This window comes from Mya arenaria, chromosome 2, assembly GCF_026914265.1.
Source record: "Mya arenaria isolate MELC-2E11 chromosome 2, ASM2691426v1".
Lineage (NCBI taxonomy): Eukaryota > Metazoa > Mollusca > Bivalvia > Myida > Myidae > Mya > Mya arenaria.
This window is the reverse complement of record NC_069123.1, coordinates 41,741,202-41,753,633: the sequence shown is the minus strand read 5'-3', so window position 1 is coordinate 41,753,633 and position 12,432 is coordinate 41,741,202. Positions and strand designations below refer to the sequence as shown.

Here is a 12,432-nt window from a genome sequence, read left to right as displayed (position 1 = left end):
TGACTGGATTGCCGTTAGCGAATTTGAATAATCAAAGTAGTACCGGAACTGATTACAATGAAAACATCCAATAAAAATAGTTTTCCTGACAATTCAAGCTAACTGTATGTTCGTTTAATGAAGCACAGGAAATTCATACGTAGCGAGTGAGTTAATCGGGTTAACTACATGAATATTCTTGCATACGGTCAGATTATATGCAATAAGAATATGAACATATTGGAAAAGTACGCAGCGAAAATTTTCCGTTCAATGCTCTGTATTGATAGACTGGTACCCTCTTTCTCTTTTATCCGAAAAGAAACCAATATCGGCTAACCCCGGTGCCCGTCGCGCATTCGAAATGTCTTGTGAATTCATACGTAAAGCGAATAAAGCGTGCGGTCTAAGAAGAAAACAACCAGGAAATTTGGTTAAAAAAGTATTGTTATCCTTTGCATACAATGTTGGTATTCCGAAGTCGGTCCAGGGCTGTTCTTTTTTTCGACATAATTTGTATATTTCCGTGATATTTTCTTTTCAATACAAAGTTTCTTTAACTAATCATCGCATGGCACTTAGCACATTTTTAAATACAACACTAATTTTGGTATTTATTGTTCAAATACTATTAATGTTTACTAAAAACCATATGCCCCGTACCTGTATAACTTTATATTTTTGAGGAAAAGTAAATCAGGGTACCAGTCTACTTATTAACCTCAAAATTTACTCTGATCAGAGCAGCCGAATGATTCAGACATACATGTATGTTATGCTACTTCCGGATGCTGATGATGTGAATTTCATAGTGTTTTATTGAGGAAATTTATCAATAAAGCCGCCATTGAATGATGACCACCATCAAACGGATTTATTTTCATCTTACCGTGGGTAGCATTTTAAATTTGACACGTAAATTTTCAAGCAATACAAGTTCGTTTGAAAAATCATGTGATTTCAATTTTGCAAAATGGAGATAAAAAATATCAAATATGCGTATACTTATTTATGAAGTTTCATTCTAAATGAAGCCAAATGAATGAATATGTGCACAGCATCTGGGAATAAGATGATTGTTTACCTATGTGCATAGAATGTCTTGGAGCCACGCTCAATGTAAGTACATGACATTGTGATAAACCATCGCCATTGATAAAACAATTTGCATGCTCAATTTTGATTTCCTCCCTTACCACAGGGGCAGGTTGCGTTGTTTTGACATAAAAGTTTTGATAAAGTTATGGCTTCTTAAACAGGGTCATGTCAGTAAATATATGGAAATTCAGGGTAAAAAAAAACAACAAAACGGACAGGGGCGTGGTGTGTCAAAACAACACAACCTGCCCCTGTGAAATGCACCAGTCAAAAATAAATATCAACATTAAAGTTATGGAAGCCAGAACTAGTGTCCTCGCAATGCCGGGTGATTGCGGTGGTTTTGTCTTCCCTCAAAATATATCAGGAAATTGCTCTTATCTTAGATCCCTTGGGTGCGGGGGGGGGGGGGGGGTTAATTACGGGATTTTACCACCAGTTCGTTCTCAAAGGGCATGGATTTTACCGGGGATTGGCTGGACCGAAAGTCAAAGTACCTGCTATTCCCGGGGGGGCGTGGTTCGTGGTTACAATTGACTTGTGCATACTTTACAAGTTCTTTTTCTGAAGACGCTTTGTGTTCACTTTTTGTTTTCTAGCCAAGAATGAATATCAAAAATAAGTCAAAGATACTGTATGGTGATGCATTGTTGTTGATAGATCAATATAAATTTGTGAAATATTTGAGGGAAAGGTACTTGGTAAAATAATTTACAAGTGTAACTTTTGAGTTTTATTTAACAGTCAATGCAGTGCCGACTATTGTGGAGATAGAATTGAATTTGTATTAATTAATCAGCTGACTTGTGGCGTTTAGGGAACAAAATTAAAATCAAAATATTCAATAAAGTTCCTTTATCACCCAATGTTGTGGAATAGTGAAGTAATGAAGATTTAACCTCACAACAGTCTTTCTCAAATGCTGTCCAGGCCTTTTTATGCTTAAGAATAACTAACCTCGCGATGTCAGACCAGAAATCATCTTGGCATGAGATTGGATCACTATGGATCATTATGCACCAGTCAATTGTAACCACGGCTCCCACATCCGGGGGTATACCGGGGATAGCCGGCGAAATGGGCCATGTTTTTACCTTTCAGGTGGCCCCGCAGTGCCAGGTCTTCCCGGAAAATACAGTGTGGATGGGGCTTAACATAATGTCCCTTGGGTGCGGGGCATTTGGTGGGGACTTTAGCATCAGATTATCTCTGCAGGGCGGGGATTTTAGCTGGGGTTGGCTGGACCGAAAGTAAAAGTCCCCGCTATTCCGGGACCGGGGGGGGGGGGGGGGCATGGTTACAATTGACTGATGCATTAGCTTGTGTATTCAGATAAAGTTAAGAATAAATATTTATTTATATAAGTTATACTTTGCAATTTAAATCAAAGATTTAAAAAAGGTAACCTTTATCAATAAATGCAAGTATACATAAATGACTGTGCAAATCTTTATGTACCATCCAAATATGAGTACCTTGCAGGGTGAATGTTATTTGTAAAAAATATACTAAGTGAGCTTTCAAGATTACCTTTCCAATCGCATACACAATGCAGTTTGAAACATGGATAATTAAAACAAATCTTGGTTGTAGACCATAACTATTAAATATTTGATAAGTCACAGACATTATAAGGTACAGTTTAAAGGGGCTGTACTCAGTTAATGATGAAAAAGCAAAAAAATTGTAGAAAATTGACATAAACCTGGTATCGATGTGTACAATTAATGCATTGAAACTTACTAACTGATGATCCCCATAGTTTACAAATGATTTATTAATAGCAGTTATTTCGTGTTTTCCATTAAAAAAAGGTTACTAGGTATATCTACTGAGTAGAATTCATTCCTTATGCGTGATCTGCCGTTGATGTTATTACATGATATTAGCGAGTTAGGTATACATCTGGAAAATTCCACCCAGTAAAAGTAAGTCTTCATAGCATAGTGGATACGACACTTCACTGCAATTTTTTTTTGTATTTTATTTACAATAACGATATCAAAGAGTAAAATATTTTATTAAAAAAGTGTCCTTAGATTCGTTACAGGAAAAAAAAACTTTTTTGGTGCCAATCTGGTGTACAGTCCCTTTCATAAACAATAAGTGAAGCCAATGCTGCATTAATTTGAGACAAACAAAAAGAAGACAGCACAAAGTTTAAAAAGTGTGACCAATGCGAGAATACCTTACATAATTTATAATTTTTCATGCGATTCAGACAATTTTAATGCTTGATTTCACAAAAAATCATTCCCTTGAATTATTTCTGTTATAGTTTAAAGCTGCACTCTCACAGATTTACCATTTTTACAACTTTTTTTTGTCTGTGAAAGAGCAAATTTTTGCGTAAACATCTTTAAACCAATGATATCCGATTGCTGACAAACAATCAGCTCGTAGTTTGTCATATTTTCGTTCGAAAATTAATGTTTTATGGTTTAAACCGTTACTAACAGTTTAAGAATAATGCTTAAAACATCATTTTTTTAACTTTAATATAAAAATCTGCCATCTAAATTTTGGTTAGCAGTCTTATATAACTGGTTTCCATGGATTTTTCGCAAAAATTGGCTCGTTCCATGACAAAAAAATAAAAAAAAGTTGTCAAAATTAGAGTGCAGCTTTAAACTCATCATAAAATTTCAATGCACTACATTGCACATAATTTTAAACAGATGAAAAAATGTTATTTTTAAAAAGCACAATATATATTCTTTATGTGATCTTACATTATAATGAATTTATTAAGATCATTATTAAGTGACTTTTCTTGCACTTAAATGTGAACAAGAAAGCTTGGGCTTGAACACTAAATGAAACAAGAATGAAATTAAATGAATCACAAAATATCATCAAAATTATACACACAAATGTTCTTTGATATACAAAAAAAATGAAACTTTTTACACTTTCAAAAATTTAACATTTACTATATACGGTTATATAAAATGATGAATACATTTGTAGGATTTGATATCCTACTTGATGTAACTCGGCTTTGTTCATTTTTCTAAACTTTCTCTCAGTGATGAGGATTAAATTTTATTCACTGCAGTTGTTTTCTAAGTTTATGAAAATAAGAACAATTGAAACAACTCATTAACTACTGTTGATCAGTGCAGGTTGTGGGAGGTCATGGTTGATTTCAATGAACCACCAATTAGCCCTGCCAAAATTGGATACTGATTGGTCAGTCAGGTGCTTTTGGTAGGCATGATTAGCATGAATGTTAATTTTAACCATCATTTATGAATGTTTACAAAATCATTGAATATTGAAATAACAAGCAAAATGTTAGTTTGAATGATGAAAGCCATGAAATATGTGAAGTATTCAAAAAGAGACCATTTTTTCAGCTTGTGTAAATAATGAGAAAATTGTTAAGTAATTTTTTTTATTGTTTATCAGGAAATGTTGAAATCTCATGTTTAGGCCTATAGTGATCATTCTTTATTGCTATGTTATTGGCACTTATTGCAATATGTTTTATTCATTGCAATATTTATGTAAAATATTAATTATTATGTTGACTTAAGTTTGTAGATAAGAACTAATGGTATAGGTGATGTGAGAATGATCTCATAAGTCTTTAAATCCCCTTTTGGTATTGTGAGTTTTTCGCTCCAGTCTGGTTCAGTTTAGCTTTTGAAGATTCTTAAAGTAACTGCAAAACAAGTCCAGCACGCTGTCTAGAAAGACTATGTCAAACCCTGACCAGATATAATTTCTTGTCTTTTCAAATTACCAACTTGGCAATGGTTTTATCATAACATAGGATATTGGTTTTAAAGAACATGTTAGTTTTTTTGTATGTGGAATGAAATATCATAAGTGACACTAAATTGAACATAATTTATAGTTCTCATTGATATTACACATAGCCCCAAGTACATGTTGATCTAAGATTTAAGGCTTGGATGGAGTCAGGGCAAGAAAAATGCATATTAATACATTGTACTTTCCAACGCAAGAACTGTTTGTTTATTAAAGTTAAATAAAGCAATCCCCACACCAAGGAACTGCAGTATTGCTTAACCAGCTTAATTGACATTTTGAGTTGGAGTTCAAATTGCTGCAATTAAAGGCACATCTAGTTTGTAGAATTATTCAAACTCTGATTTAGCAACCTTAATATAGTTATATGAACAACTTTTGCGAAATGAAAGCTTTTTTAGATTTACAAGGACGGGTGAAAAGTATTTGCCAAATGTACTGCAACACCTGATACCTGTTGCCTAGGAATCCAACAAATTCTTGGCACTCCAAATGTTACAGTACTATTCAATTTGGAGTGCCTGAAAAGAAAGCTTCTTGATTCTACATTCAACATCTTCTTTCTGTATGACATATTGGGCCAGGGAATCATGAACCTACAACCTTTTGCATCTATTGAGATAGGGAGCTATCAGGACAGTGACAGATAACAATACAAGAATGGCCAACTGCTGCAATTATTGAGTTATCTAATGCATACAAATTAAGATGGAGAAAATAATTCTTAATTTTTCCAAACTACTTCCTTAAGCATCTTGTATGTAGTTGTCTTTTACAATGATTGTTCAAAGTTACAATGGCCCTGTGGATTAAAGATGCTCTGTCCACGGGATAATAGGTTTTGTTGTTCCTGCGTTTTGATCCAGGAGGTTGTATTTAACTCAAGTAGATTTTTGCAGATTCGGATTTCACAAGGCACAAGCCGAGTAAAATCAAATTTACAAAAAAAAAACTACCAGAATCAAATATGACATTCCGCCATATCCGGATCAAAGCGCAGTACTAATAACCCTTTTATTATATACTTTACTGATTAGATCACTTAGAAGCCACATCTTTGCACAATAAATTTCATTTTAAGGATGCACTCATGGTTTATTGACGTCAATTTAATATTGCGCAACATACTTGTTATGACGTGACGTCACAAGAGTGGTATATGGCCGTATTGCACTGGAGCGGAATATGGGTTAAAGTATTTTGTGATATGTATTGCATGTGGATTGATGATGGGTATATAATAAAGAATAAAATTATGTTTGGTATTCCAATCTCACTAGCAGTGTGATGAACTGCTGACACCATGTTATGAAATTTGATGGTCAAAGTATTTAACAGACATTTCAATATTTCATACTTTAAAAACGATATTCATCTCATCTTAGTCTACTCAACTTGCTTTGCTATGTACAAAAGTCTGCAGCAGTAATATGAATAGCATTAGACAGAAGGCAGTGCCTTATATTTATCAACAGCACTAAGTTATCATGGTAACATGTTATATGAATTGAATACCAAGCACAAATTAAAAGGGAGAAAATTATTCTTCTCTTTTTAAATAAAAACCACTTCCTAATAGCATTGTGTATGCAGTCTGACATAGGTGTACAATGTAGATGTATTTTACAAAGATTGTTCAAAGTATGGCCCTGTGGTTTAAAGCTCCCCTGAAAAAGAGGTGACAGGTTTTCTATATAGTATATAATTACATCATTGAAAATCTTCTCTGAAACTGCAAATTACAGACCTTTGATATAAAAGGATTTGATCAAATTAAAGAAGTATGTGTGTCCCCCTCCCCTACCCCCCTCACTTTACACACACTTAACTAGCTTTTTCAAATTTCCTTTGCAGCTTGCAAGCAGTTTTAGTCTAAAGTTTAAGCTAGCCCATTAAACAGTGACCCCTTGTGATGTGAGCCGATTTTGTTCAATGCTTAGAATATGGTTGTCAACATTCCCCTGAATGAAGCCCTAGTCCATCAGTGCTTTCAGCACTTTGATTATTAAATTAAAAGTGCATCAGTCTCGACTAAAAGCTCTCAACAGTCCATACAGATAGGGAAGCATTTAGTTGTCTATGCTTATTCTCGACAGAGTTTGTATTACGTCTACTCCTGTTCCTCAATTCCTTATCTTCCAAGCAGGCAAACAGAAAATGAAATATTCACCAATGTAAACATTTATACAAATAAAAATGTACAGAATAAAAAGGAATGGGACCAGTATGTGTTCATAGATGGAACATATCTTACGACGTACCCACTGCCACAGATACTATAGGTTATATCACCCATACTACAGCGCTCACAACCATTCATTTTACAGCCTACAGCGGTCTCAACCATTTATACTACAGCGATCACAACCATTCATACTACAGCGATCACAACCATTCATACTATAGCTGTCACAATCATTCATACTACAGTTGTCACAATCATTCATACTAAAGTTGTCACAATCATTCATACTACAGTTGTCACAATCATTCATACTACAGCGGTCTTAGACGCACAGACTACAGCGGTCACAACCCCACATACTGCAGGTTTTATCACCACCATACTACGGGTTGTATCGCCACCAAAACAACCATTCATTCTACAACGACCACAAGCACCAATACAACAACTGTCACCACCACCCATACTAGAGCTTTCACAGCAAGCTATACTTCAGTCATCACAAACAACCATACTATAGCGGTCACAATTACCCATACCACAGCGGTCACAACCACCTACATTTATACCACAGCGGTCACAGCCACCTGCATGTATACCACAGTTGTCACAACCACGTACATATATACCACAGCTGTCACAACCACCTGCATGTGTACCATTGCGGTCACAACTACCTGCATGTGTACCATTGCGGTAACAACCACCTGTATGTGTATCACAGCGGTCACAACTACCTGCATGTAAAACACAGTTATCACAACCACCTGCATGTGCATCATTGCGGTCACAAGCATCTGCATGTGTACCACAGTTGTCACAACCACCTGCATGTATACAGCAGCGGTCACAACCACCTGCATGTGTACCAGAGTTGTCACAACCACCTTCATGTATACCACAGTGGTCACAACCACCTGCATGTGTACCATTGCGACCACAACCACCTGCATGTGTACCATTGCGGTCACAACTACCTGCATGTGTACCACAGTTGTCACAACCACCTGCATGTGTACCATTGCGACCACAACCACCTGCATGTGTACCATTGCGGTCAGCTGCATGTGTACCATTGCGGTCACAACTACCTGCATGTAAACCGAAACGGTCACAACCACCTGCATGTGCATCATTGCGGTCACAAGCATCTGCATGTGTACCACAGTTGTCACAACCACCTGCATGTGTACCATTGCGACCACAACCACCTGCATGTGTACCATTGCGGTCACAACTACCTGCATGCGTACCACAGCGGTCACAACCACCTGCATGTGTACCATTGCGACCACAACCAACTGCATGTGTACCATTGCGGTCACCTGCATGTGTACCATTGCGGTCACAACTACCTGCATGTAAACCGAAACGGTCACAACCACCTGCATGTGCATCATTGCGGTCACAAGCATCTGCATGTGTACCACAGTTGTCACAACCACCTGCATGTGTACCATTGCGACCACAACCACCTGCATGTGTACCATTGCGGTCACAACTACCTGCATGTGTACCACAGCGGTCACAACCACCTGCATGTGTACCATTGCGACCACAACCACCTGCATGTGTACCATTGCGGTCACCTGCATGTGTACCATTGCGGTCACAACTACCTGCATGTATACCACAGTTGTCACAACCACCTGCATGTGTACCATTGCGGTCACAACCATCTGCATGTATACCACAGTTGTCACAATCACATGCATGTATACCACAGTTGTCACAACCACCTGCATGTATATCACAACGGTCACAACCACCTGCATGTGTACAATTGCGGTCACAACCACCTGCATGTATACCACAACGGTCACAACCACCTGCATGTGTACAATTGCGGTCACAACCATCTGCATGTATACCACAGTTGTCACAACCACATGCATGTATACCACAATTGTCACAACCACCTGCATGCATACCACAGCTGTCACAACCACCTACATGTCTACCACAGCGCTCACAACCACTTACATGTATACCACAGCGGTCACAACCACGTACATGTCTACCACAGCGGTCACAACCACCTACATGTCTATCACAGCGGTCACAACCACCTGCATGTCTACCACAGCGGTCACAACCACCTACATGTATACCACATCGGTCACAACCACGTACATTTCTACCACAGCGGTCACAATTACCTACATGTCTACCACAGCGCTCACAACCACTAACATGTATACCACATCGGTCACAACCACGTACATGTCTACCACAGCGGTCACAACCACTTACATGTCTACCACAGCGGTCACAATCACCTACATGTATACCACAGCGGTCACAACCACCTACATGTCTACCACAGTTGTCACAACCACCTGCATATAAACCACAGTTGTCACAACCACCTGCATGTATATCACAGTTGTCACAACCACCTACATCTATACAACAGTTGTCACAACCACCTGCATATATACCACAGGTTGTGACCGCAATTGTACAACCACCTACATGTCTACCACAGCGGTCACAACCACCTACGTGTATACCACAGTTGTCACAACCACCTACATGTATACCACAGCGGTCACAGTCACAACCACGTACATGTATACCACAGCGGTCACAACCACCTACATGTAAACCACAGCGGTCACAACCACCTGCACGTGCACCACACCGGTCACAATCACATTCATGTATACCACACTTGTCACAACCACGGTTTACATGTATACTACAGCGGCCACAACCACCTGCACGTATACCGCAGCGGTCACAACCACCTGTACGTATACCACAGCGGTCACAACCACGTTATACATGTATACCACAGCGGCCACAACCACCTGCATGTATACCAAAGCGGCCACAACCACCTACATGTATACCACAGCGGTCACAACCACCTACACGTATACCACAGCGGCCACAACCACCTGCACGTATACCACAGCCGTCACAACCACCTGCATGTATACGACAGCTCTCACACCCACCTACATGTATACCACAGCGGTCACAACCACCTACATGCATACCACAATGGTCACAACCACTTGCACGTATACCACAGCTGTCACAACCACGTATATGTAAACCACTGTTGTCACAACCACGTACATGCATACCACAGCGGTCACAACCACCTACATGCATACCACAATGTACACAACCACTTGCACGTATACCACAGCTGTCACAACCACCTACATGTAAACCACTGTTGTCACAACCACGTACATGCATACCACAGCTGTCACAACTACCTGCATGCATACCACAGCTGTCACAACCACCTGCATGTATACCACAGCTGTCACAACTACCTGCATGTATACCACAGCTGTCACAACTACCTGCATGCATACCACAGCTGTCACAACCACCTGCATGTATATCACAGCTGTCACAACCACCTACATGTATACCACAGCTGTCACAACCACCTACATGCATACCACAGCTTTCACAACCACCTACATGCATACCACATCTGTCACAACCACTTACATGCATACCACAGCTGTCACAACTACCTACATATATACCACAGCTGTCACAACTACCTACATGTATACTACCTGCATGCATACCACAGCGGTCACAACTACCTACATGTATACCACAGCTGTCACAACTTCCTACATGCATACCACAGCGGTCACAACTACCTGCATGTATACCACAGCTGTCACAACTACCTACATGTATACCACAGCTGTCACAAATACCTACATGTATACCACAGCAGTCACAACCACCTGCATATATACCACCTATTCTCCAGGTTCCCTCACTAAAATAGTCTGTGTTTTTGTACCAATCTTTGCCGATTTTGATTTGTTTCCCTTGATAAAACCTACAGTTTTAATGCAAACCTGAACAGACATTGATATGAAATTTAGTACATATGCTCACTGCAAGTAACATAACCATATAGACTTACTTTTTTATTCGTTTATCGTCGATAAGCGTAGAATGAAACTTGAATGATACTCGTTACTTGAAATGTAAAGTTATCGCTTATAAATATTGACGTCGTTTTCTTTCATGCTTTACGATGAAATATGGGGTTTTAACAGTGAAATAACAACGTTGTACATGTAAGGAGTGAAAATTAAATAACGAGTATCCACATTTGTTTTGCTAACACATTTGACCTTCCAAATTTTCATTCTTTAAATAGCGGCGTAGTAATTTGGTTATGTATGCATGCCCATCTTAAAATAAAAAAGTGTTTTCATTATTTTTGGAACATATGTGCACTTCATTGTTTACTGTTCATAACGCTTTGCAATAAAAAACGAGCGAATATTAAGCTATAAGAATGAATAGCAGAGAACTATTTCTCAGCAAACCGAAAGTAGAAAAGTTGACAGCTATAATTATGTATGAGGGGCTCCCCACGGGTAGCGGCGTAAAGCCCAACCTTTTTATAAAAAAGGGGGATAATTCAGAAATAAATAAAAAAAAAACACAAATAAAACTCCGAAAATAAGCATAAAAGAAACAGAAAATGTATTATGTAATTTCACTCGTGATCATAAAAAACTACATTTTCACTCGTGGCTTAGCCACTCGTGAAAATATGTTTTTCTATGACACTCGTGAAATAAAATACGATCTTACACTGAAATAAACAAATATCCTCCATTTATTTGTAGTTGTCGTCGGAGTGCAATTAATGTTAACAAGTGCATTAATAAGTGCATTAATGTCAACGATGTAGATTCTAATATACGAAAGTAGTTCACAATACTGCATAACTGAACAATTTCCGTTGCTGTTCTTTCCTGTAGCTTTTAAATTAAAAAAATAAGTTTTATAGCGTCAAGGTCATCCAATGACAATGGTGAAATTCGGTGCAAAACTAATTTAAAATGTCATTGCTTAAGATTAAAAAAAAATCCATACAGTATGTCAAAAGATCAAGGTCATGCCATCGGCCACGGGAAGACTGAAGAAAGTTTGAAAAACTTTACACCTTAATGAAATCTCGAGTTCGAAAATTGGTCACATAAGGCTGCAAACAAGGTCACTGGATGAAATCTCAAACAAAATGCTTATATGTACGCAGCACAGTCTTCTTTTTCATATGATCGACGCGAAGGCCGGTCAGATTAATTGATTGTAAAGGTGAAATATTCGAATATTGACTCACGTGATTCAAATGTAGGTCACAAGGTCAAATGTTAGAAAGACTATATTTATGCAATGGAAGTTCCATTTGTTCTCGAATCAGCATGGAATATTGCAAGAATGTTTGTATCTTGGAAAAAAAACTAGGTCACTTTGTAGAAAACGTTTTTACACAATAGAGTTACTGGTTCTTGCTGAGAAGGACTGCGTTAGTGAATCATCAGTAATATCGAGAAGGGTCATGAACTCTCGGTTAGTTTCGAAAATTGGTCATCTCGGATCAAAAA

General features: G+C 38.1%; 1 protein-coding gene across 1 annotated transcript; it reads right to left on the bottom strand.

Annotated features, from left to right (window-relative positions):
- Window positions 1-7,602: 7,602 nt before the first annotated feature.
- On the bottom strand, window positions 7,603-8,934 carry LOC128214922 (uncharacterized). The gene has a single exon (XM_052921640.1). The coding sequence runs from the start codon at window positions 8,932-8,934 to the stop codon at window positions 7,603-7,605; it is 1,332 nt and encodes a 443-aa protein (XP_052777600.1).
- Window positions 8,935-12,432: the final 3,498 nt, after the last annotated feature.